This window comes from Pholis gunnellus, assembly GCF_910591455.1.
Source record: "Pholis gunnellus genome assembly, chromosome: 17".
Lineage (NCBI taxonomy): Eukaryota > Metazoa > Chordata > Actinopteri > Perciformes > Pholidae > Pholis > Pholis gunnellus.
Genome location: NC_136544.1, coordinates 17,001,779 through 17,029,138, shown reverse-complemented (window position 1 = coordinate 17,029,138; position 27,360 = coordinate 17,001,779). Strand labels below are relative to the sequence as shown.

The 27,360-nt window shown below is 45.7% G+C and overlaps 1 protein-coding gene across 7 annotated transcripts; it reads left to right on the top strand.

Annotated features, from left to right (window-relative positions):
- The first annotated feature begins 959 nt into the window (after positions 1-959).
- gpatch8 (G patch domain containing 8) lies at positions 960-27,348 on the top strand. Of its 7 annotated transcripts, XM_079177577.1 has the most exons (9): positions 975-1,045; positions 5,024-9,016; positions 11,942-12,014; positions 17,450-17,491; positions 19,670-19,737; positions 21,203-21,289; positions 21,432-21,575; positions 21,688-21,818; positions 22,161-27,348. In XM_079177577.1, exons 5-9 carry the CDS (start codon positions 19,711-19,713, stop codon positions 26,182-26,184), a joined length of 4,413 nt encoding a protein of 1,470 aa, XP_079033703.1. In that variant the 5' UTR covers positions 975-1,045; positions 5,024-9,016; positions 11,942-12,014; positions 17,450-17,491; positions 19,670-19,710; the 3' UTR covers positions 26,185-27,348. The 7 variants fall into 7 exon arrangements, with proteins under 7 accessions (XP_079033697.1, XP_079033703.1, XP_079033698.1 ...); XM_079177571.1 differs by lacking the exon at positions 17,450-17,491 and having other exon boundaries at positions 960-1,045; positions 5,024-5,101; XM_079177572.1 differs by lacking the exon at positions 17,450-17,491.
- Positions 27,349-27,360: the final 12 nt, after the last annotated feature.

The following is a 27,360-nucleotide window of genomic DNA, read 5'->3' as shown; positions in this document are numbered from 1 at the left end:
TAAAACAACATAACATGAACATAGTGAACTTGACTATGTATCACAAAGACCATGGTTTTAAAATGGTCTTTGCTTAGTTAGCCCACAAGTATTAACTAGGCAGTGGAATTAACACTGGACTAAAATACATCAATGTTCCTTACATCAATACAGATTCACTGTAAGTCGTTTAAGCGGCTTCATCCAGAAATGTGCTGAGTCTGCATCACTTGTGAATGTGGCCAAAGAAGATATTGATGATGTGGAACTTCCACTTATCAATAGCAAGAAATATATCTTCCTGTCACACAAAGGACTACACATGACGTTAATTGGACATGGGCTGTATGACACATAATATCAAATAAATAAATAAAACGCTAGAAGGTTTAGAGTAACAGGCTACTCTGTCAGTTGGTAAGTCGTAATATGAATAAGCATATCTTTATTTTTAAATGTACAACACGTGAGCACAATATAAAGTAGAATAATAAAGATCTTAAAACTAGATTTTTAAACCCTTCAAGGGGGCAGACAATTAAAATAGATTGCATAATAATGCAGGACCTGCAGTTGTTGCTATTGTGCTTTACTGGTGCAATTTTCCAAACAAATATGCAATTAATCAAATAAGTGCAATGGGTCTGGAGCTCCGGGACGTTGCCTCCTTCATCCATTCTTTATCCATTTCTAAAAAAAAAAAAAAAAAAAAAAAAAAAAAAACTAAATCCAGCTCTGTCAGCAGAACAATATTGTAAACAAGTGGAATATACTGAAGTACACATTACTTACAGACATTACAGTATTAATAGAGCGTCACTTCATTCCCATATGTGAAATTGTGACATCTTGGTGGGAATTATTTGGGGAAAGGGTCAATTAAAAGTGACCGCATCGGTTTTGGAAGTGCACATCCTCATCCCCCTCCTCCTCCTCATCCTCATCCTCAGCAGCAGCAGCAGCTCAGCTCCTCAGTCGGACACAGACGGAGCGATAGAGAAGCTGCTGCTCTGTTCAGAAAATGGCCGACAGATTTTCTAGGTTTAACGAAGATCGTGATTTCCAGGTAATGCATGTGAGACAGATTGACGCCTTGCACATATTTGTATCACATCCATCATTTACCACTTAAATACGGAATGAAACGCCACGTGCGCCTTTGTATTACTTCAAACAGCCTCGTGCATTTCGGTCCAGATAACGCTCAGCTAGCGCTGCGAGCTAAGCTAACGCTAGTGCACTGCGGCTCTTCTGTATTTAACTTCCCTTTACGTCTCCGTGTTTGTGCTGTGCGCTATATTTGGTTCCTGCCATGGGTTGTGAGCTGTCTTGCAGCCCTCTTAAGCCACGCAACACGCAAGACAGATATTAAAGTCCAACTATCTTGTTAGTGACCTTGGGTAGTCTGGTTATTTATCGACATATGCTAACTGTGGATAGCTATAGCTAACGTTAGCACGTAGCTAACTGGTACGCACATTAGTAGCACTAGCTAGAAATGGCTGTATCATTTTGACAACTAGAATACAACGACAGAAGCCAGTTAGCAGGGTTATAATCTACCTAGTAACAGCGAGATATATGTTGGTGCAGTAATTTAATGATGCAACTGCCATTAATATATCGTAATAATAACATCATTAGCCACTAATTTGCTGATTTTGCGAATATATATATATCTGTTTATAACTTGTGTTTTCCTTCTGTAAAGGAAACATCATTTAATCTCTGTTGTTGTTGTAACGTTGCTGATTTAGCTCACCTGGATTATGTTTGTTTCTATAATGCCAGTTAAATGTATTTTTCATTGTAAACAAAGCAGCACAAAGATGTTAACAATGATCTTTATTTTCTTAAGTTGTGTGAAGTTAACCATCATTTGTACGAATAAATCCGTCCCTTCTGCACAAAATAATAACATTATTTTTGTGTTGAGACATTATTTCAGGTTGTGTATTTACAACTGTAGTGCCAGAGCAGAGTTTCTTAATTTCACAAGCCCACATATTGACCAGTTTGTCTGTCGCTTGCTTGTTATCTACGACCACACCCAGCAAAAGCCAAACACAACATTACTGATTAGACAAAAATAAGATTAATCCATATGTGTAGTTTGTTACTTTGTTTGTTTTCTTTCTCACCATAAAAATCCTCAGTTATTTTCATCCAAATTCCTCAGCTGACATTATAATCTCCCTGCTTTACCCAGCATCAGTCGTACTTTGTGTCCATAATGATCTGTTAATGCCGCCAAACATGTTTTTTATTTGACATTTATTGTTGGCGTGTAATCTACCAACTGGCAGTACAAATACACAGGTGTCATGCTGCTGCGCATGCTGCCTCAGAAGCAAGATGATGTGTCAGAATCCTTCCCTTCTGAATATAAGTACAGTGTTCTGCAGTAATTTGTGTTTTAATCAAATGAAACCAGCCTCAAACTTCAGTCTGGAGTTATGGGATTACCTGGGGGCTCTTGTTTCATATGCAGGTGTCGCAACAGTTTCTAAACATTTCTTACAGGAACTGTTTTTCCCACATCACATTGTCCAAGTAGAAAAGTTGTCATGGTATTGTACAAACATAATCAGTATTAGGAATGTTGAGGTAATTACTAGATAGTGGACGTATAATGTGACAGAGATTGATGCCCATCGTAGCATTTTCATTGATCGGTGTGACCTTGTGTGGATTTTTTTTCCCCCGAGTGATTTGTAAAGGAAGTAAAGAACGGCTGTATGAACAGTGAGGGTCAGATGAAGGGCATAGATGAATGATTTGCCCCTCACCCGTACATCTTTTTCTGACAGCAGTTTGATCTTTCACATCATAAAATGGCACGTGTTTTTGAACAAGGAGCCAGTGATGCGCTGGCTTGGTTTGAAAGCTTTTTCGGGGTCTTTTGGTACAGTAGAAAATAGCTGTGAACTTTACTACAATCGCTGTAGTTGTTTGTTTTAGGAGCAGTCTTTTATTTCCTTGTAAAAACGCCATGGGGAAATAGGTGAATTACCAGACTTACAATGAAACCCATTACAAGTTTAAGCATGTGTAATTGCTTTGGAAATTGCTCGTTTTTTTCCCCCTCTAAACGCACTGTGTTGCTGCCCGATGGGAACTCAGTATTCTGCTGTCTTATGTCAGAGAGAGGTGAATCGCTGTGTGGTCTGAATGAGTCTGTTGAGAGCAGCTCCGGCTCAGCACAGTGGAGCTCTGTGTGCGAGATCTGCTGCGAGGGCATTCGTATGCTCAGTATTCAGAAAGTTTCTCTCCGACTCTACGGACTAAAGCCTGCAGCCAAGCAACACGGCGCAGGAAACACCCACAGACGGTATTCCTCATATATCTCCTGCACAACCAGTCCAACAGCTTTGTCTGCTCTATTTATTTACATTGTTGTTGTTGGAGCTTTAGCATGCAGCTGATTTGGAGTTGCAGGCCTCTAGACTCAGACTGGCTGTAGCTCTCTCACTTCCTAATTCCAAGTTGTGTGGAGCATCTATTTCACCGTTTGTGCACTTTTTCACTGCAAATTTGCTCCTGTAATCCTCTAGAGAACAGAGCGACGGTCACTTCTATGCAGCATTGCTGTGTTGTTTGTGTGCCAGAGTCTGGGCAATGGGGATGCAGCAATGCAAATAAGAAGTCGGTGTGGTGGATGAGGGCTGTGCTGATGGCACAGTAAGTGGTCTGAGCAGAGAGGCAGCAGGAGGAAGAGAGATGGCGGTGGAAGAGCAGGCAGCCATTGATTTGTTCATCAATAAAGCCTCTGCCTTTTCCCCGCATCTCCCCTCGTCATAATCCCCGACTTCACTCAGGCTGATGAGGGGTCCGGTCTCATCTGAATTAATGACTGTCAGTGTGGCATCAAATCACCTCATTATTGTGGGCTGATGTGAGGAGTTGCTTATCTCTGCAAAACCAGATTCCCCCAGAGAACGTGGGGCGTAAGCCTCTCGCATGGCCCAGCCCGCGTTAGCGTTGTCTTCTTACAGTAACGTCTGCTGCACTGTGCTGCAGCTGTAACCGTAGACCGGAGAGCATTTTGCAGTAAATCAAGAAGTCCACAGTGATACAAGCAGATATCCTGCCGCGCGTGTTCCATCTCTCAAATAGACATGTCCTCCGGCTAGTAGCTGCAAGCGTCTAGTAAATAATATACCGCAGACTATTTTTGGAATCTTTCAGTTTTCAGCTCGTGTTGAGGTCAGGAGAAGAACGGACTCACAAACATGACCTTCGTCTCTCCGCTGCCGCTAAAGAGAGGAAGCCATCTGTCCAGAGCACAGGCTGCTGTGTAAACACACTGCTTTAGGTTGGGCTTGTAAGCCCATTACTCACTCTCTGTCCCTCCCAGGGCACGGACTTCAAAATACGTTTGTAAAAGTAAAGCTATGCTTCAAATTGAGGCAACAAATAGCCCGAGGAGGAAGTCGTCCTTCACCGCTGTCACTCCTGGAATACATGTGCCAGGAAATAAAGAGACAGAACTTAACTCTGTCAGGAACATTTTCAATCAAAGCTTTTAATAAACTGATGCTCAAAGGCTCTTTCATATCATAATAACTGGACAATGGGACGAACATAGTCACATATTTCCTGTTGCAGCATATTCCTGCTGTGTGGAGCTTTGCTTTGCTTTATTGTGATGTTTCTCATATGTTTTAATATACAGTAAATATAAATCATAAATATTTCTTTGTAAAGGCTGACAGTATGTTAATGTAATGTGTATTACTTTCATTTTAGAGTTAAATACTATCAAGAAACTATATGTTTTCTTTTAAAAAGAAGAAAATAAAATGTCAGAAAATAGGGGAAAGCTATACATTGTCGGGTTGACTGTTGGTGCGTTCACAATATATTTACACAATGATTTGTGATGGATAATCCTCAGTAATGTGGATACAAATAATGGAACAATAATACTGGTAAGATCAGAAAATCTAACGCAGTCTTTAAAGCCAGGAAAAGACAACAGCCCTACAATCGAGTAATTCTTTCAGCTCTTCTAAAATACTCCTTTTAAATGTGTGTCCCTCAGGGTGGAAATCACTTTGACCAGTATGAAGAGGGCCAGTTGGAGCTGGAGCAGGCGTCCTTGGACAAGCCCATCGAATCGGTAAGGCTGCATCCATCATCCCGCACCATTGGACCAGCTGTGAGAGTGGATGATTGGTCCAGGGAGGAATAAGAACCACAACTTTTTACTCCATTCATTCTGTCTAGATGCATCCCGTGTTTTCTCGAACACACTTTGCCACCTAACCTGTAGAATCACTTGTCTCATGTCCATTAATGGCCCCCCCCCTCTCCACTTCCCATGTCCTCTGCCTACTCCATTTCCTGTGTGACAGTTAAAATGATCATGTATATGCTAGATCCTCCTGTTTTTATGTACAGATAAACATTTGATCTCTCATTAGTCATTGTTAGTCATCTTAGCACTATGAGAGGACTCTGAAGGCGTGGAGTGGACAAAGCACCGTCATCACCGGCTACTTGCTATCATTCAGAAGACATTTGGTAATGACACGATTGTACTCTGGATACTAGATATAGATTTGAGGGAGTCTGCTGTACAGATCCCTGTAGTTTTATTATATTTATTAGGTGATTTACTTATTCAACCACTCTGATTTAAAATGTGTGGGGTGTGATCATGAATAAAACCCTCTTAAACAAGAACAAACTCATGTTGCCGGGCAGATTTTGATTTAAAAGCAGCCTGATTATGTAGTTTACATTTATACATCTTGACTATTTTCCTGTTAATAAAAAGGGGGCGGTGCTTATTCCACTCCACTCAGCAGACAAGACAGCGCACATAAGATGGTGTGAATGGCTACATTTGTGTTTGAATGAGTGTGTGTCTATGTAGCTCTAGAATTCATGTTGTTAGTGTTTGTGTCTATAGGACAGTTATCTTATTGTACACAACTTGGGGTGTTCGACATTTCTCTCCTGCAGCGAATTGGCCCCTATTAGCTAAGCAGCAATGACCCGGTTTGTATTTGCACGCTCTGCTTTCTTACTCCTATCTTTAGGGTCCTTGTAACGCTTCTGACTGTCTCTCTCTCTCTCTCTCTCTCTGTTTCACTACTGTCACACTCTACCTCTATTCTCTCTCTCTACCTCCTCTTCTCTCTCGCTCCCTCCCTACTACACAGTGATTCGGTGTACAGTACCCTCTGTCATTCTGTGCTGGCATGGTGCTTGTGCAACTGGGACTGCATTTTTTCGCTGAAGAGGCACAAAGATAATAGCGCAGGAAGCTCACTTCTTTCTGTCTTTCCCAATCTCCCCCCCCCCCCTCCCTCCCTCCTCTGTCTCTGAAGCACTGTGGTGAGCCGGCCCAACCTCCTCCTACCTACACAGTGTCGCTCACCTCTGCTCAACGCTATGGGTGAGCTTTGTGAGCCGATAGGATCAGCAACCGAGCATAAATCAAAAATAATGGAGTAGTTTTCCCAATCTGAAACGAATGCATTATATAACGTAATCAGTCGTCAGCCATGGTAATGATCAATAATAGCTTAATCATTAAAAGCTTATCAAATAAAAAAAATGCATGTTTTTCTTCAGTTGGAGCTCTATTCAAACAAATGATGTGACTCATTGGCAGCACAGCTAAACCAAAGTAAATGATTGGTATCAGAGATACAATTATAAGAACTGAAACAGCACGCTGAGAACATTTTTATAAAAAATCGATTAGACTAACAAATTAAAGTGTTTTACATAAAATATATAAATATTAAAATCATTCTTGTGTTTTTAAGCAGCAGCAGGAAAAAAAATAGTCCTCTCTGACTATATTAAAATTCATAAGTCCTACTTGAAAGGAAAAACACATTTACATATATGTATTTTTCACACTTTCTGATCATATTTGTAGCCTTTCTAAATCTAGAGAACCAAGAACATTACAATGTTACGTCCTGGATGAGCTTTATGTTTTACGTACTTTGTCACAGGCACACAAACATCCCACTGTGTGTGTGTGTGTGTGTGTGTGTGTGGGGGTGGTGGCCGGCTCACCTGGCTTGAGTGGCTCTTTAGCTCCTGCGCTATTATTTGTGGAGGGGCGCTGAGGGCCGCGCTGCAGCATGACACAGCTCTTCACAAATCTTTAGAAACAAAACAACACACACACACACCAGTCTCTTTGGAAGGTGAAGAAGGTGGCAGACTTTTCATCCACAGGCAAGTAACCACGAAGGTTTGCCACCGATTTTAAAACGGTTCATCCTGAAGATAACTTTAGGGGGATTTGGTCTCACCTGTCGCCACATCAGGTGCTTCATGACACAAAGGACGCAGCTCCTCTTCGAAAGGCAGCATGTTCCAACGTGAGCCTCGCAGCAGACGATGATTTACCGAAACCTTACATGAAATGTTAAAACACATAGTGTGTGTGTGTGTGACCGTGCTGTTAGAGGCCTCTTGAACCTGAACACGCGTCACATCCGTGATCTGCTCGTGGATGCTTCAGCCCAGCTGCTCGGAGCCCCTCCCCCGCCACTCTCTGTGTGTGATCTATAGGCAGCTAGAGGTCTGTGGTACTTTATTGGGATCTTTTTTCTCTTTCTGTCTTTTCCCCCTTTTTGGCCTTTGCTCTTTCTCTCTAACATTGTTTTTGCATTGCATGTGTTAACTTGGTAGCATTCAGTACTATTATATCTCAACAGTCTGTCCTAATCACTACTACGATTTTCCTCCCAGACTCATCCCTCCCTCGTCCTCTTCCCCCCCAACTTCCAACCTCCCCTCCTCCCCTTCCCGACCCGGTCCCAGAGCGATATGCAGCGGGCAGCCTCAGAGCCACAGACGCCAAACATACACACCACAAATCACACGACACACCGCTACACAGGCCACCGCAAGACTCTGTTCATCGTCAAACGTTTGTTGTGTATTTCTGTGTCACAGAAAGGAGACTTCTTAGGATAGTAGTGCACCAGCTGTCACTGAAGTTAGCTCACGGCTGAGGCCCTCCAAATGTTCTCTTTAAAGTCGGCACCTTGCCTGACCACCTTGCTTCAATGGGAATGCGAGCGTTAGCGGTCTCTGTTTACGTTGGAGACCTCCTTCAGACTTTGATTGACTTTGATAAACGTCCGCTTGATGATTTGGGCCTTCAGAATTGAGGTAAGTATGTATTTCTAAGTTGTTATATTTGGACTCTGCTTCTGTCATCCCCCCCCCCCCCCCCATCACTTATGATGAGCTATTGAATCCCCTCACGTTCAATCTGACACTTCCACACTTCATCTCTATTACACCGGCAAGTAGGAGCCTTCTGTTTTAGTCGTTTTGGTTCTTGATGCACTGAGACAGTTGTTTCCATTTAGTCACACCTGCATCACTACAGGAATGTGCAGAGCAGCACACACACGGGGGGGGGGAGCTGCACGGGTTCATGAGGGGCCATGTCCTCCACCAGTACTCTCCAAAATACTTTCCTCAGGGACACCAGGGAGGACGATGAGTAACCCCCTAAAGGGTTTGTCTGTTTTTCTTCTCAGAACATGCAAAAGCTCAGATCTGCGGTCATCCAAAGGAGAGCACATCAAATATGTAATTTGGGTTAATTTAGGTTCAGTCCCTGACGTGGATTAATACGCCTGTTTACAGAAACACACTGTGCACATGCACATGGCTGCATAGACTGAAGCCATCTGATTCCTGAATCCTCTGAGGTCTCTCGGTGGGGTCCCCTGCATATCACTTCTTACCCATATTCTTTCTGCCAAAAAAAAACCCCCAACCATCCCTCCTCTAGATCTCTTTTGTTTGGATAACATTTTCTATTTTCCTTTCTCCTGTGTTAACAGTCAGTTGGTGGATTTATTGACATGCCTACCTTTTTTCTGTTTGTATACAGTACTATGTTTGTTTAAGAGCAGAGAGAGATGTTTTGCATTTGTTAAGAACTTAGAGAAGCTAGCAGAATTGCAGTTGAAAGCGTTTGGCCGGTTTCTTACGTTGTGTCACGTGTGACTGTTTTTTTGACAGCCCAGTATTTTAAAGCCAGGTTCGTATGGAAATGCCTTCACTCCACTTGCACTGCTGTTGGACTCGCCGTCGTTGCTTTCATCCGTCTGTCTGTCTCTTCTTTTGGTGCACTCATCTGTTGGTCAACACGCAGCCTGCGCCTCATCTCCGCCCTCGAACCTTCACCGAGCCCTTTTTTTAAACTAATCTCTTTACTAGTGTCTGCAGTTGCGACTGTTGCCAACCTGCCCTTCTTGTTTTTAATCTATTTTTTTTTAATCTTACTGAGATGAAAAAGAGAATTGGAAGAGGAAACATGTTTAATTTAAGGTAGGAGCTTATGTTCTCTAATCTTTCAGACCATTTCCTTACACAGCCCTGGGTCAGCGAGCAGGAGTATTTCTCAGGCGGCTACTTTAGGGCGAGTTTTATTGTGCTCCTTTCTCCAAGCCTCATAGATCAGCTAATCTCCCAAATCAATATAAATGCTCACTATGAGTGTTGCAGCATAATGCTGCAGTAAGGGACAGAAGCATACCCAATGTCGGTGGGAGGGGAGGCTTTCACTGCAGCACATTCTGCAGTGTTTTCCTCCACAGTGAATTTCAGGGGGACACGTTGTCCACCAGGCAGGAGGCAACACACACTGTCAGCCACACAGCCGGGACGTCTCTGGGACGTTAAAGTAGCCTTTAATGTCCCGGTTATGAGTGGACACAGGGAGGCCGTCGCCACCCGTGTGAGGCCCAGCACAGATTCCTTTCTTATCTCTTCTCACAGCTCAGGCATCCACGAAATGGAGAAGGAAAAAAAAACAGGAAGTGAAGCTGTTCAGCCTCTCTCTCGCTCTCTGGAGACAAGCATCAGCCAGATGTTTTGGATAGATTTATTCCAGTCACCGTGATAGTGATCAGTTTTAGTTTTTTTTTTTTTTTTTTTTACAACTGACATACTTTTCCCTTCCAGAGATATATTAAATGGGGCAAATGAAGGCAACAGTCTGTTCTGAACCAAAAACTAACTTCAAACGGACCCCCAAACGAGGCCTTGTTGGCGGAGATGCAGTGCGTGCTGCGTGTGTGACTACCGCTCCCCTTCACATGCACTAACCCATTCAAGCCCAGCTCACCCCCCCCCCCCCCCCCCCCCCACAAAGTGACCTCCACCATGGCTCAGCCTGCCCTCCCCCCGTCCTGTCAAAGAGAACTATCTGAGCCTTCACCTTCCTCTCTGTGCCTGATTCACCCGAAACTAACACAAGTTGAAAGTTTTGTTCCACCGCCCCCCCTCCACCCCCCCCCACCCCTCTGTATGTGTACCATTCACAGTGCGCTACTAACACCGACGAATCCTTTTTGTTAAAGCTCTTTAACAAAAAGCCGCATGCTGTTTTGTTCCAACCCCTTCACTTTCTGTTTGTGAAAGTCGATCTTTTGTGATTATAAATATCCTTTTTTTTTAATTTATATTTATTTTGGGTTTGTATGTTTGTTTGTTTTTTGGTAGAATGCAGCACTCTGGTGAATGTTAGACAAGCTTGGAATAGTTATAATCACAACAGAAAAAAAACAAACACCCACGCTGCTTATTAAGAGCTCTCATTGTTCCCTGTTTATTTGTGCTTGAGGATGTACTGTAGTGTGTAGTGGTGGGACGGTCTTGCATTTCACTTAATGTTTTTCGTTTTCTTGCTGACTCATACTGGTGATATAACGGTCTCAGACGTGTACATTTGGCCCCAGAGAGATAATGTTGTGCATGTTCTCGCACTCCTCCTCTGGCCTCTGTGATGTGTCGTCAGTCGCCTGATCGTCTCCACGTGTACAGTGTTTGTGTACTTTGTCAAAGCAATCATTGGTATTGAAAGAAAAGCAGAAAATGAATACGTCAGAGTTATTTTACCTCATCCTAGCAGCAAAAAGCAACCTTCCAGTTTGGTGACGGTCTGTAACGTATGATTTCTACTTGATGAATACTAATGATATCTATGAGAATGTTCAAACTAGAGGCATACATTGGTGTCTTAATAATGATTTTAAATCAAAAGTGTGCACATGGTTGGGACCAGGCCATTGATGACAGACCAGAGATGCTTGAGGTGTCCAAAAACGTGCACAATAGCCGTTTTGTAGCACATGGAATGGGGCTACATGCACACAATGTCGCCCTCTTTTTCACCTGCACACCCACATATCCCCTCACGCGTGCACACTCTGTCCACCCTGGGCCTTGTAATGGTAATCCAAGGCCCACTAGCTCCACTTCTGTCTCTTCCTCTCGCTATATATATATATATCTATATTTATTTTTGTGTGATAGCTGCATATGTTTCATGGTGCTCCCCTTGTCATGATTACGGAATCACAGCAAGCTTGGAGTTTCTGGTCCTCGTTTTTGTTAATTGCAAGATTTCCATACCTTGTTTCCGTGTCACCTTTTTCTATGTGTGTGCCAGAGAGACCTTGCTCTGTAGTGGTTCATATATGTATGCGTGTGTGTGATACATATATTGTCCCCTCCTTCCTCCCACTCCTCCTAACTTCTCAAGTTAGTGGATGTGACTTGATGTGTTATTTTAATAATAATAGAAATGCCCAATTTCTTTACTTTAAAAAGTAAATCTGAACTCCCATTGTTGGAGGTTGTCCTGTAGATTCCAGGCTACACATAGCCTCATGTGTCCATCGTAGTGGAAAGCCTTCCCTTTCTCTCAGTCCCCCCCCCTCTCCCCCCTCTCCCCCACCACCACTCCTTGTGCTGGAAGACACTGATGTTACACGCTGTAGGTGATGTGGATGACGATAATGATGGTGGTGGTGGTGGTTGTGCTGATGATGATAGTGTGATTTTTGAGTGTTTTTTTGTTTTGTTTTGTTTGTTTTTTGATCAGTACCCGAACAGGGAAAAAGCTCCTCCTTATTATTGGAATATTTTTGGTTTTTTTCTCCTCTGTTCTCTCTGCTAGGATAACATCGGACACAAGCTGCTTCAGAAACATGGCTGGAAGTTGGGGCAAGGTCTTGGCAAATCCATGCAGGGTAAGAGATCCCTCCTCTGTACACCTACGTTCAATGTGTGCTGGTGGTGCTGAGCCACAACGCTGCCATTGTCTTTCCCCCTCACGTTTCCAGGTTTTTATTTTTTTTTTGTATCAGCAGCTTTTCTTTTCTCTTTCTTTCTCTGATCTTTCCCTTTGTGTCTGTTGCTGGGTAAATTTGATTTAAACAAACGTCATTCCAGTTGTTCCTGGCGCTCTCGTGCTGCTGTTCCCTCGTTACTTATAAGAGGGAGGAGAACGATCCAGAGGCCTTGTAAAGGATTCAGACTGAGGGCAGGGATCCTGGGGGGGTTTGGAGATAGAAGTGAGGGGTTTATTTATCTTTAAATTACGCATTTAGTTTACAGCTATTCAGATTAAAGTTAGCCCCCCCATCAAAAACATAATTTATGTTTACTTCCAGTTCTAGCCAGCAAGCTTTGATTTAAAAGTGGTTATGGACTTGGATTGCTGTCTCGTACCTTCTCCAGATCTCACCCTGTTACAAACAAACGTCCTCTGATCAGCTGACGTTGCCGGGTTTATATCGTGGTTACGGGAGCTAAACACGGGTTGTTTATTCGGTATCGGGGCGCTGATGCAGAAGTGATAACGAAGAGCACATGTTTTACTCTGGAAGCACAAACCAGCAGACGTGTTAGCCAGTGGTTGTCTCTTTGCAGGAATGCAAAGTACGAGGCGTCTCTCGCGTCTTGTCCGGGCCGGTTGTATTTCCAATTAGCAGAACAGGCTCCTGTGGAAATGACACTGGACCTCATCCAGAACCAAGACACACGAGACTGTCTGGATTTAGGTCTGTTTGCATTGTGTCTTCAGGTTTTACGAGACTTGCAATCTCTGTGCAAATCTCTAGAGTCTGTATAACATTTACTTTAATCTATTAATATGATCTGTACACTAGAAGCTTTCTCCTTTCTTTTTATTTTAGGATCGCCGTCTCTTTTAGTGAAAGCGTTAGCAGCAAAATGCTCCGTAAGCTCTGCACAATGAATTAACTCCATAAGCTGTAGAGTGCTTTCATCTAGAGAGAGGTTTACTTCCTGAAGACGTATGTAGTCGGATGGCCCGGTTGATATTGACTCGCTGCGGGCTGAGCAGAGCGGAGTGTGTGGGCTGGCTGTCTTGGCTAACGTCAGCGCCTCATTAGCTGAACCCTGCTGTGTGCTCAGAGGCTCGTTGGCTCAGAGGCAGTGGTGCAGAGCCTGGCGTGTTTCCACCGAGCCTCTTCCTGTCTCCTCACCCTCTCTCTTCATCTTTCTTATCCTCCCTTTTCGTTCTTACTTTTGTAACTCCCTGCTCATAGCCTCGCCCCTCCCTGCTCTTTCTCCACAGAGGGTGATGAATAGCATTGTCCGTGAGTGATGCCATCGCTGGCAGCCCAACGTGTCCTTGCAGTTTGCTAAGATTACAGCTTGTTTTTTTTTGCGCATCATTTCTGGCATTTGGTTTTGTCTTTCCTCCCCCGCCGAGTTTTCTTTTCTCCATCCTCTCAACCCAAACCATTTTAACCTCAGATCTTTCATTCCTATAACCCTCACGCTGTCACTGTCATCCATTTCGTTTCTCTTTGTTGCTCGAGTGCATCGCTCTCCCTTTAAACCCGGCTGTAGCATGCTCAATATCAGACATTTTTAACGAGGAACGGACCGTTTCAAGCACACGCCCAAACTCAAGACAAGTTAGTCTTACACATGAACATATAAGGGCCGACGCTGAGCTAGTAAAGTAAGTGAGTCGCTTAAATTCACAAGGTAAATCTAAAGACACAAGTTATCCGTGTTCTTCTGCTTAATTCAATTTGTAGGAAGCAGTTAGGTTACTGAGCAGTCCGTGCCGTCCTCGTGTTTGTGGTTCAGGTACTGAGACTGTGCAGAAAACTGTGTACGAGACCTCCTGACTTGTGTGCTCGACTAAATTAAAACAGTGTTGTGTACGTGCCCATTCGGAGTGCTTTACCGTGCTGCGACGTGTCCTTACTTTACCAGATGATTGCTGTGGTGCTTCGTTACGTTGTTTGCTGATCAAAAGAGGAGGAGGAAGAAGAAACTTATCTGTTTCAGCGTCTCTGGTGGATTTATTTAACTCAGTGGGGAAACAGTCCGACGGGCCGTTTTTTCTTGTAAATACCTCGTATCTTTGTTTATATCTGCTCTCCACATTGTCTGATCTGAGAGCCATGATATACTGTGTTCAGACATTGAGACATTAAATGTTTATTGCGTGTGTTGGTGAGCTGCTCCCTGGCTGCCCGAGCACCTCTTCTTCATGTGCATATATGGCCTCGGCTCCCGGTGCCGTCTGCTAGGTATTCTCGGCCTGACGATGGCCAGGGACCAGAGTAGACCAGAGTAGACCAGATCAGAGTAGACCAGAGTAGACCAGATCAGAGTAGACCAGAGTAGACCAGATCAGAGTAGACCAGAGTAGACCAGGACGCCGCTTTACTCAGGCCGTATGAAGAGTACCAACACGGCAGTCATTTGTGAGCGTTTGGTGTGCATCGTTGTACATTTCCTTCTGGCCTTGAACGGCTGAGCAGCATCTATTTGATGTGCTAAGGATGTGAGCCTTTGTGTGGAGGAGAGAGCGAGTTGCAGGGGCTGACTGTGCTCTTGTTTCTGCCGCTGGCACCGCTGATGTGTGGTTATGTAAGCTTCCTGCTTTGTGGGCAGATGAGACTGCGGCAAAGTGTGTCCAGTTGTTTTGTAGGAATTACCGGCCCACTGCCGGAGCCCACTATATCGCTCCTCTAATTAATGCACTTAGGAGTCCGCTCACAAACACAACTGCACCCTTGAATCACGTTGAAGTGTGCTGGATAATCATTATAATCTTCCTCTCCTTTCCTGTCCTCTTTTGCAAGAAGAGAAGGTTTTTCTTTTTTTACATTTTTGAAGTGAAAGCATTGTGTCCCCTTTTTTAAGTTTTTCACTGTATTGACTTTGTTCTTATTCTTCTTTTGTCCTTTTGCCCCTTTTTAGGTAAGGTTTGTTGGATCCCCTCTGTATGTCAGTATGTGTGTGTGTGTGTGTGTGTGTGGGTGTGTTTTCTTTCTCCCACTCTGCAGTTGACCTCAATGTAACACCCTTTTACAGTGTACCGTAGGCTAATGGCCTCTGTCAGCTTCCTCCTCTTTGCTTCATAATCACTAAACCTTTATTTCTATCTGCACAAAGAGAATGACGTGCTTCGATTTGAACAAAGAACAAAAAATCCATTTTAAATCAAGGTAGATTGAGGAAGCCATGATTCCATCACATCCCGTAGAATCATCGTCTCCACGTATATATATTTTTAATATTGTTTCCTCTTTGAGTTTCCGTTGCTGCTGTCGGGTATCTGATTGGCTGTAACCACGGCTCAGACTTTGAATGGCTTGCAGAGTAGACAAAGTCCCCCCCCCCCCCCCCCCTCTCTGCTTGTTTGCCTGTTTCTACCTCCAAACCTGTGAAACTTGTATGTTTGTGGTCATTATGTGGGACTGAGATGTGTGTGTGTGTCTGTTACTGACCGGGCCATAGAGTCAACTTACAGGGAGAATCTCACCACCCTCCTACACCCCCGACTGTCTCTGTCCCCATGGTTAAACGCTCCCTTCCTCCCCCCCGTTTCTTTGCCCCTCCTGCACAGCATGTTTGTCCCAGAGGTGCACTCCTGCCTGCCTCAATCCGCCACACTCACCTGGGGCTTTAAGCAGTGTTGGAGGTAACACGCTGAACTCCCACTTTCACACCATAGAGTGAACTGTAACGCTCCACACGGGGTGCACAGTTGACATTTCCAAGTGTACTTTGGTTAAAAACCTGCTGCCACTTAGCAACGCAGACCCCACTCTAAGCACTGCTCAAAGCCTTGCTGGCTCTTTGCTCGGGTACATTTTTATGTGTGTCATGTGTTCACTTGTTCCGGAGTCGAGCACATCCCAAAACAAGCTTGCTGGCTGTAGGCGAGCGAGGAGGAAATGAAAGAATCTCAGGGAGATTTGCTAAAAAAAATAATAAAAAAAAAAAAAAGCTGAAAGGGGGAAAATGGTGGTCGTCCCTAGAGGCGTCTGTCATCTCAGTCTAGATATTAAACCACAGCTGTGTCCGAAATCATTCACTCACTCACTACTTCCTGGTGGACGTCTAGTTGGACTTCATAGTGAGCTCACCAGTAAAACTACTCGGCCATTTTCTCTGCGTCGTTAATTACGTCATAGCTGTCGCGCAATTAAAACGTGCCGGATCGATGTCGGCTGTTGGACCATACATGATAAATACATGATGAATACACAATACATACATGATGAATACACAATACATACATGATGAATACACAATACATACATGATGAATACACAATACATACACGATAAATACACAATACATACACGATAAATACACAATACATACACGATAAATACACAATACATACACGATAAATACACGATACATACATGATAATTACATGATAAATACACAATACATACACGATAATTACATGATAAATACACAATACATACATGATAAATACCGACATGCATGTTTGTGTTAAATACATGTTGTTAGATATTTACTTGAGTTTCATATTTTAGTGAATTTAAGTTCACCCCGGTCAGTAGTGATGCAGCTTTTATGTCTCGGGCTTTTATTGTGAAACTTAAAAAAGGAAGTGGTAAAGCTGTCATTGTCATTGTGGGGGCTTATTTTCCTAAATCGCCAGATACTTTGTGGGCGTTTGTGTTGTGAAGCTCTCTCTCTCTCCTCTCATCCGTCTGCATGATGGTCCGTAGTTCTTGGTTCGTGACAATCGGTTGTTCACTATTTTTTCATGGTGCATTGTGGGTACTTTGAGTCCACTATAGGGTGTACTAATAATTTTCACCATACATTTGGGCGGCAAACAAAATGGCGAACTCACTATTGAATCCACTAAAATGAGAAGAGAGTGGTTTTGGACACATATTTAAAAATATATATATATATATAAGACAATCAGAAAGTAGATGTTACTTTTGATTTATGGCTTTTGTTAGACGAGACGTCTCCTTTTTTCCTTTACCTATCAGAGTTAATACGCCATCAGACTTATTTTTTTAACCATTGCACCACCCAGTACAGCTCCTCCAAAGATACTACTGATGGGGATTCTGATTGGCTCTGCTCGGTGAAGGTAAAAAGTGAAGGTTTTTGGTAACTTGGGGGGCATATTGTGGTGGAGACGACGCCCGGCTAGGAGCCTGGGGACGGGGACGAGTGGTTGGGAGAGAGTGGTGAGAGGAGACCCCTGTAAGCACCGAGCCCTGAGTTGAAGGGTGACACACTGAAGCCCCTCTGGTATTAAACCCCCCTAAACCACACTCCCAACCCCACCCCTCCCTTCTCTATGTGCCTCAATCTTCCTGCTTAACCAATTGGTGTTTCTTTTTTACAGCGATTTGATCCTGCCCATGTTGTGCTGATGGTAAACTTAGTGGTAAATGTTATTTTATCCCCCAATTGAATTGTTTCTTTTAATTTCTCCCATTTGTTTTGTTTTCCTCTCATCAGAGCACCAATGCTACAACTCTCTCTGTATTAGTCCTCATTCTGCTGCTTGTATATTATCATGCGTATGTATTACTCTTAGAACGTTGTCATTTTGTTTGTTTTCAGTTTTTTTTAATTTTTTTTTAATTTTTAAACCTTGTGATTCACTCCCTGTGATTTAGATGCACATTGTTTTTGTCTGGTCCCTTTCTTTTCCACTGGAATGGGTAATGTGGAAGTATTGTCACTGTGTTTAAAGATTGGTGATAGTTTGGGATGACTGTAATTGTTCATTAATCTTTAATTCTGGGCCTGGCTCGTGACTCCATTCAGACAGACCACTGCAGTGGCTGACGCACAGACCCCAAGGTTTCACTCCTCTACCGCTGTTGGGCACGAACACGCACGCGTCTATCAGTAGATCAGTGATCTGGATATCACACATATCCGTTCTCTCAATGCGATCATGAAATAAAAGAGCCGGCTTCTCCGGCCGACGGACACTGCAGTGGGACTGAGAGGTCCAGCTAGGCCAGTATATGTTCCAATGCCCATGCATCTATGATTTCACAATGAACATGTCATTGGGCTGTGATGACTAAAATTACTCACGGAGGAGGGATGACACAGATATTGGCTTTGAGTAATATTCTTACCTTCCTCCGTCCTGGAAGGTAGGAGGAAGTAGCTCAATTTTAAAGTCATAAATTCGTAGTTTAAAGCCTCATATTTAGCACATTATACACGTTGTCTCTGTGGCCCGACTTGGCTCATCCGTCACAGCAATTAGACGTCGATTGTATATGTTCCAAGCCCAATGCTTGTTGTTATTCCATATGCCCAATGGTATACATACAATAATAATTCATTAAGAAAACAAATTGAAATATGTGGGAGAGAGAAAAAAAAAGAAGAAAAAAACTGAAACCAAACTGAATTGATAATCAGATTATTGTCTCTGGCTGGCAACAGGAGCAGCAGAACTAGTCCAAATTATTTATATGCCTTCTTTGTTTTGAGCCCCGCCTCCCCCCCTGTCTGTCTGTCTCTCTCTCCCCCCCCCCCCCCCCTCCCCTTCCCCATGTTTTACCAGGTAAGTATCCCCATCCCTTGCACTGTCACCATGGCGATACCTGGCCTGTGACGTCACTCTGCTGTAGTTCAGTGCTTGTGTCCTTTCTTAATTTGACTCTTGTCTTTCTCTCTGCTTTGTTTGGCTGATTTATGAGTGGATTAAGCAATTCTGTGTCAATCTCCAAAGTAGTTTTGATTTTTAATTTTTTTTTTAATATATATATATATTTTATATCTTTAATGTTTCATTCTGTTTTTTTTTTTTTTTGGTTGTCTTTGGTTTGTTTATTTTCCTACAGTTAATTTCCTTCCGATCCAGCTCTTTTCACAGCTTACGTAACGTAGAAAAATAAATAACTTTGTAGCTTCTAGTTATGATGACAAATGGGGGGCGGGGGGGCAAGGGAGCAAATTTGGGACTCGGGACAGTTGAAAGGACTTGCAAAGGGTCAGCCAGATGATGCAACAGGCCTCTGATAACATCGGGAGGCTTTGTTCCTCATGGAGGGTGTCGCAGTGAGTAGTGGCAGCAGCTGCTCGGCCCGTTGCAACTCCCTTCACACACACACGCACACACACGCACAGCCCCCCAAGCCTTGATACATTTGGTATTCTGGGACTGCAGCAGTGAGCGGGTGGTGGTGGTGGAGGAGGAGGGGTGGTGGGCGGTGCGACCACACTGAAAAGATAAGTAAACCGATCGGCTCCAAGCTGACCGTCATGTTTCTAGTGAACTTTATCCGCCTCTACTGCCCCTTCACTTACTTAAATCATTGCAGCTAATTTGACTCAAATCAAAATGCAGATCAGCAGCCGGGTCCAGTGTTAAGGTACGCTAAAGGATAACTTGGTCTCCTCCTGGTGGCTGCAGTGAGCTGTGAGAATGGCTGGTGTTTGGTTCACTGTAGCTTTCTGGTCTCTTTGCACTTCAAGGCAAAAAAAATTCTCTAACCCCAGCACCCTATGCTCTAAAAGCAGGCTGTCTCCGAGCTGGCCCCCCGTCCCCGTCTCAGAGACTCACCTCGTCCTCTCTCTGTCTCTTTTCCCTCAGGACGCACCGACCCCGTGCCCATCACCCTCAAATATGATGTCATGGGGATGGGACGCATGGAGATGGAGGTAAGACGCCGTTTGTTTGATCCCCATCGCTCTTAAAGAGGACGTAGTAGAAGCATCCAGCAGTCCTTAGATGTCCTGGTTGCTGCTTCACATTAGTGTCCTTTTCAGCTTTTTTTTGTCTAATTGACTCACACCTATTTACGTTATTGAACAGAAAAATACAACTGTACACTATGACTAAAGTTAGCTTAAGGATCGTTTAACTGCTTTGTTAACTCATTGTAAAATACACAACAATCAACAACTCTGGTTCGATCAGAAAAAACCTTAATTCATAGTCGGATGTAGAAATATGCTGACTCCTTGTTTTCACTCTTGTTCTTTGGAGGCAGACTATTGAATAACATGTACTCAGCTAATCCCCGATATCAATCTATATTTGTTGAATCATCCAAACCCAGCGTCCAGCAGCTTGTTGCATGTACGGGGAATATAATAGCAGAAATAGAATATTAATACGTTTGTGTTGGACAAGACACTTTTCATGCAATCTTCAACCTTAATTCACTGCAATGATTGCTGAGAGGTATTTTAACGTGTGGTAACACAACCATTGATCATTGACCTAAGTGCTGACATGCCAAACAATCTCTGTAAGAATTGTTGGGTGATTTTAAATCCATGAAGATCTGTGGCAGAAAACGCACAACTGAGCTGCAGAGCACCGGGCGTGCACAGAGCCGAGTGTTCAGCTGGAGTGGTGTAAAAGCTCGGCAGCATTAAACTGTTGAGCGGCGAAAAGCATTCTCCTGAAAGATCAATCACGCTCCACCAGCCTGACATCTGAGCGCGGCGGATGCCAGCAGAGCGCTCACCTGAATGAATTTATGGGTGGCGAATGTTAATCGGTCAGTAGAGACGGATTCAGGGTGCGGCTTACGGCTCAATGTTACGACGTGACCGTGATCCTGAGCACAAAGCACAAAGCACGGTGGTTTGTCAAGATGTCTGTTAAAAGAGCCCTGACCCCCAACAAACACCGTAGAGATGGGACGGCCCATCAAACACGAGCTATCATATGATGTAGTAACACTTGCTGCCTCAATAAACACGCAGATGCTTCACATCTGCTGCCTACAGAATGCAAACGTTCCTGGAAATTCAGTCCCTGTTGTAAATATCATTCATCTATCTATCTGAGTTCACTATTGAAATTCAACAGAATTTCTTTTTTGTCTGCTACAGTGTGAATATCCGCTCTGTGAATCCCTTGTGCATTAATGCGGCTACGTAGACGGACTTGTTTTGATACAGTCAACTGACTAAATAGGATTTCAGTCGGACTGAAGCAATCTGTCGGCATCAGAAACACAAAGCAGACCAATCGGAGCCCCGGTAGCCCGTATGTGCCGACGTTAACAGCTTGTCCGCTCGGTTTACTAAAACCATGAATGGAATATCAGATGAAGTTGGGCGTTGTTGTTTCCGGGCGAGTGCTGTAACTGCTGTGTCTTTCCTGTTTCAGCTGGACTATGCAGAGGACGCCACAGAGAAGAGAAGAGTGCTCGAAGTGGAGAAGGAGGACACAGAAGAACTGCGGCAAAAATACAAGGTGAGGTCCTTCAGCGGTGTGTTATTCTGAGAGTCAGTGCTGGTTCTATCACGCACACTGGTAGGGCCGCTGTAGTACAATCTAAAAAGTGGAATTAAAAACACATTCACTCGTTCCTTCATGTATTTCCTATCAACAACAGGACCAGGTGGAAAAGGAGAAAGCCATCGCAAAGGCTCTGGAAGACCTGAGAGCCAATTTCTACTGTGAGCTCTGTGACAAACAGTACACCAAACACCAGGAATTTGACAACCACATCAACTCTTACGACCACGCTCACAAGCAGGTACTTGTGATGATCAGTCCGCTCGTAATGGAGATCTGTTGTCTTTTGTTTCCTGTGAGAGCAGAGAATCCTGATGGGTTTTTGTTTCTCCCCGTCTTTCATGTTAATGCAGCGGCTTAAAGAGCTCAAGCAGAGAGAGTTCGCTCGCAACGTTTCATCCCGGACCCGTAAAGGTGGGAAGAAGCATGAAAAGATGCTGCGCCGACTGCATGAGCTGGCCGAGCAGAGGAAACAACAGGACCGGTAAGGATTTGTTCCTGGACTGCCCTCTGCTGGCTGGATGTGAACGTGTATCTGTGGTTGTAGAACAATAGCATGTGTGCTGTGTTATGTGGTCTTTGTTCCATCCAAAACAAAGATTTAATATTATTCTTACACTCTTTAGACTTCTCTAGAAGACATTGATCCTGAAATGAAGACAGTTAAATACTCTACTTTAATACATCTTCAATGACTATTTTTAGTTGATAAAACTGAATCCTGATACTGAAGACGAGGCTTAGCAGAGGGTCAATCATGTCTGGTGTTTTTTCAGTTTGAAAACTTGACGCCACATCTCATTGTCATCATGCGTTTGTGTTTCAGTACTCCAGGAAGTGGGCCCATGTTCAAACCTACCACAGTCGCTGTGGATGGAGAGAAGTCAGAAGATGGCGACCTGACGCCTGAGAGCACGGCTCTGACAGACTGTGTCCTGGAAGGATCTTTTGCAGACAAAAGTGAGGAAACCTCCCCGAAGCCAGCTCCAACCATCAGCTTCTCTCTGGGGAAGAGCAGCGCCACCTCCCCAACACCTAGTGGAGCATCCAAAGTCAGTGTGTCCTTCTCTTTCGCCAAGAAAGCCCCAGTGAAGCTGGAGACGGTCGCTGCGGTGTTTGCGGATCATGGAGAGGAAGCTATGGAGGAAGAGGAGGGCCAGGAGGGAGAAAAGGCCGGAGGGCAAGAGGAGACATCTGGCAGCAGCACAAACAGCCCGAAGGAAGGATCAGGATCAGAAGGAGGGGAAGGAGGAGAGAGCGCCGTCATCGTGGTGGCGGCGGAGGCGACAGAGGAGGTGCAGCAGCCTGACGATGGAGCCTCTTTAGCCTCCACTCTCAACAAACTGAAGATGATGATGAAAAAAGAGGAAGGATATGCTGGACAGGAGCCAGAGTACTATCACTACTTACCTCCGGCTCACTGCCGGGTAAAGCCTCGCTTCCAGTTCTTGCTGTTCATGAAGGCCACTGATCAGTGTCTGATCAAAGTGGAAGAGGAAGACGACGACGAGGAGGAGGAGGAGGCGGAGGAAGAAGAGGAGGAGGAGAAGGAAGAAGAAGAGGAGAAGGAGGTGGAGAAGGAAGTGGAGGAGAAGAAGAAGAAGGAGGAGGAGGAGAACAAGAAGAACAAGAAGAAGGATGAAGATATTCCTGAACAGACAGAACCCGACGTCACAGAGTGCAAGACTGAAAAAGAACAAGATAACATCACTTCATCTCTGGACGCAGAGCCAGCTCCTCCATCGCCTAAATTAAAGACGGAGGATGTCTCGTCGCTAGAGGCAGACACAGCTCCCGTTGTACCCACTTCACCTCCACAAAAAGCAGAGAGCACACAGGATGCTCCTGATTCCAACTCGGGTCCTAAAATCCCCACAGGTCCCTTCTTCCCAGTCCTGAGTAAAGATGAGAGCACTACCCTGCAGTGGCCCTCTGAGCTCCTCGAGTTCACAAAAGCCCAGCCTTCCCTGTCTTACAGCTGTAATCCGCTCTACTTTGACTTCAAGCTGTCCCGCAACAAAGGAGTGCGTGGCGGGAAAGCGACAAAGTCCCCAAAGCCTTGTGAAGAATCTGATCACAAGGGGAAAGAGTTGGCTGCTTCCACCGCTGAAGGAGATAAGACTAATAAAGCTGGGACCAGCGCTGACAAAGTCAAGCCAATGATGACGGGAGAGCCCGGACAACCGGAAGGTGAGGAGCAAAAGCTAGCAACTGGCAGCAGTAGCGCCAAGAAGAAAAAGAAAAAGAAGAAGCATAAGAAGTCTGCAAAGCGCTCAAAACGCAAAGGAAAAGACAAGGGAGCCAAAGACGATGCGGAGGGCGAGACTGAGGCGACGCAAGAGAAGCCCAAGAAGAAGAAAAAACACAAACGGAAGAAGAGCAAAAACAAGGCTCCGGATCAAGAAGAGGCAGCAGGGGTTGAGAAGGAGAAGGAGAAAGAAAAGGAGAAAGAGAAAGAAAAGGAGAAAGAGAAGGAAAAAGAGAAAACGAAGTCAGAAGAAAAAGCTGTTGCCTCCTCTGTTACGCTGACAACTGGAGCGGGAGGGGCTACGGGAAATACAGGAAATACAGGAGTAGAGTCGGGGAAGAGGAAACGTGCTGCTAAGGAAGTGTCTTCCAAGTCTGGAGCAGAGGAAGGAGGAGCCGGAAAAGGCACCAACAAGGTCAACTCCTCAGAGGAGCACAGCGGCGCCAAGCGGCAAAAGACGGACTCCAGTGCACCTCAAAGTGCCTCCTGCTCCACCTCGGCCCAAAAGAGTCCCGGTCCCGGCAGACCTCCCAGCAGCGAGAGTGAAGAAGAAGGCGGCTCCAATGCTCGGCGCTCACGTCACCACAGGTCAAGTCCTCGGGAACAGCGGCGCCACCACAGTGAGGAATCGCGACGGTCCTGCAGCCGCTCCTCGAGACGGGGGGAGAGACGGGGCAGCAGTCGCGGACGCCATCGCGGCCAGGCCTCCCGCAGTCACTCGTACTCCAGCAGCTCCGAGCGCTCCTCGGCGGGAAGCAGCGCCTACAGCCGCCGGAGCTACTCGGACAGCTACAGCGACTACAGCAAAGAGGGTCACAGACGGAGGCACTCCAAACGCTCGTCAGACTCCGAGTATGAGCGGAGGGGGAGCCGAGGACGGAGACGATCCAGGAGACATCGGTCCTCTTCTTCCTCCTCAGAAGACTCCCGCTCACGTTCACGCAGCTACAGCCGCAGGAAGAGGCACCGGCGGCACCATCGGAGCAGCTCCAGAAGCTCCAGCAGCTGGAGCCGCAGCACCAGCGCGAGATCCTGGAGGCGCAGCTACAGCCGCAGCCACAGCTCCGCCAGCCGCTCCTCCAGTTCCACCAAAGGCTCGTCTCGCCGACGAGCCCCCAGGGCTCGAGTTGACGCCGACGCACAGCGCAAAGACTTCAACCGCTCTTGCATCTACCGCTCCCAGTCTCCGCGTGCGTCTTCATCGCGAGGCCTTAACCGCAACACTCATTCATCCAGCTCGCAGTCTCTGAGGCTAGGAGGGTCACGGGATGCAGGGGAGCAGAAGAACAGCCTCACTGCTCGCCAGCTGCTGGAGAAGGTTCAGTCTAAGAAGAGCTCTGACGATTCTACCACAGGAACAAAATCTGGGCTGAAGATCAAGGACCCACCACAGGGATACTTTGGTCCCAAACTACCGCCGACCCTGGGAAGCAAAGCCATGCTGCCGCTCTTTGGTAAGCTGCAGGCTGCGAAGAAACCGATGATTCCTCTAACCCGACCCAGTGAGGGAGAGAAGTCAGGAGCAGGGAAGTGCTCTGAGCCAGAGGTTATCCTGGTGGAGCCCATCAGGGAGTTCCCTCCTCCGCCACCACCTCCGGCTCCGCCGGTCCAGAAGGTGGAGGAGGCCCCACAGGTCACAGTGGTGCAGGAGGAGGCACCCCATCCCACTACAGAGGTCCAGCTGCACCAAGAACCCCATCCGTTGTTTGAACAGGACCCTTCCATGGCGATGCCCCAGTACCAAGTAGAACCGGGACAGGACCCCTCTCAAAATCCCATGATGGACTCGCTCATGACAGAAATGCAGCAGCCGCCAATGCACGCCTACCCTGCTTACCCACCGCCCACCCTGGAGGAGGAGGTCATGGAGGCAGAGGAGGACGGACTGGCTCCTCTAGAGAGTCAGCCCATCACGTTCACGCCGGAGGAAATGGAGAAATACAGCAAGCTGCAGCAGGCGGCGCAGCAGCACATCCAGCAGCAGCTCATGGCTAAGCAGGTCAAGCAGTTTCCCTCCGCAGCCGCAGCTGCAGCCGCCGCGGCCGCCGCCGCAGCAGCTGCCCAGATGGTCCAGGCTCCTCATCCCCAGGCCATGCAGCAGATCCACATCCAGCAGCCCACCGTGTCCATGCCGTCCGGCACGTCGATCACCACGGTGCAACACGCCATCCTGCAGCACCATGCCGCCACCGCCGCCGCCATGGGCCTTCACCCGGCACACGCCCACCACCCACACCCTGCACATGCCCAGTTGGCCCAGGTACACCACATTCCCCAGCACCACCACCTTACCCCCATCTCCCTGTCTCAATTTGGCCACTCCCTCGGCCACTCTCTGGGACACCAGCTGCAACACGCCGGGCTGATTCCTGCCCACCACACAGCCTTCCTCTCTGGTCAGCCGATCCATATTATCCCAGCGTCTGCACTCCACCACTCTCCCTTAGCTCTCCACCATTTACCCCATGCAGCCCTCTACCCCACCCTTTTCTCACCCCGGCAGTCTCAGGCTGCTGCAGCAGCAGCTCTCCAACTCCACCCACTGCTACACCCGATCTTCTCAGGGCAGGACCTCCAGCACCCACCCAACCACGGCTCCTGAGCAATGATACAAGTGAAGGAGTGTAGTCCGAGCACCGCATCACTGGAAGAAAGACTTCACCTGAACCGGCTTGGTTCAGGACTTTAAGATGAAGTCTGTGCAGCAACACGCAGGCAGTGAAGACAGGCAGTGAGACAGGCAGCTGTCGATGAACTTCCCTTTGACCGGCCAGCACAGCGCAGACGTTGTAGCCACAAAGTGGTGCTGCCTGTGTTGGGTCCACAATGGACGTCAACTTTTTCTTTTTCATGTTTTGCCCCAAATGTGTAAACCGGAGGGGTAGATTTAAAAAAAAGACTTCCTCAACGCTTTAGTTTCTATTCCAGCTCGAGGTATATTAACACGTATTTGTGTTTCAGTGATTAATCAGAGAAACCACTGGAGTCTGTTTTTTTGTTTTCCACGTTAAAAAATATTCTGTTTTTGCTCATTTTGGGAGCTAAAGAGACGTAACGGCTGAATCATGTTAAGAGTACGTGGTCGGCGAACAGCTTCGACTCTGTAATGTAACCTTCAGAGACGTACTTATATTTACTGATATTGTTTGTTTTCATATGACTACTTGCTCTCTATTGGCTCCTCAGTCTCTCTCTCTTTGTAATGCAGTAACTTGTACATATATCAGTGTGTAATGTGAAGAATCCCACCAATGGTGACCATATGAAATTACAGCTATGGTGTCCAAATCGGTATGACATAAGAAGGTCCTCTCTCGGGCGACGTCGGGGGTTTGAATCCCTGATGCTCTGAGGCAGAGCTCATGTTCCCCGTGGTGAGGGTGCACCTGAATAAATTGCACTGAAAATCTGTACATCGAGGTGGTGCGTTTGCATCATGTAACAATAAGATTGTAGTATACTGCAATAATTGTATTTTTCTGTTTTTAAATTATTTTCCAGAATGTTCTTCAAAAGAAGAGCTGTGTTTTTTGCTTTTGTGTAATTTTGTAAATAAAACTGCTGTAGATTAACCTGTTAACATTCTAGAGGTTTTGGTTTTTGGAAAATGAAGAGATGGAAGGAAGGCGGTCGCGTGTACGTATTTTATCACGTTTGTTTATAAATGAGCCCGCTTCAGATGGAAAAGATGGTGATCTGTCAAACAGTAGCAACTCTGTATTTTTTAAGAACTTACTGTTTCAGCAAATAAAATCTTTTGAGTTCATCTGTGTCTCTC

Coding starts and splice junctions, on each gene's coding strand:
- gpatch8 (XM_079177571.1), top strand. CDS start 1,001: ATGGCCGACAGATTTTCTAGGTTTAACGAAGATCGTGATTTCCAG. Junction 12,015..19,669: donor TCTTGGCAAATCCATGCAGG/GTAAGAGATCCC, acceptor CTTTTCCCTCAG/GACGCACCGACCCCGTGCCC. Junction 21,576..21,687: donor ACGACCACGCTCACAAGCAG/GTACTTGTGATG, acceptor ATGTTAATGCAG/CGGCTTAAAGAGCTCAAGCA.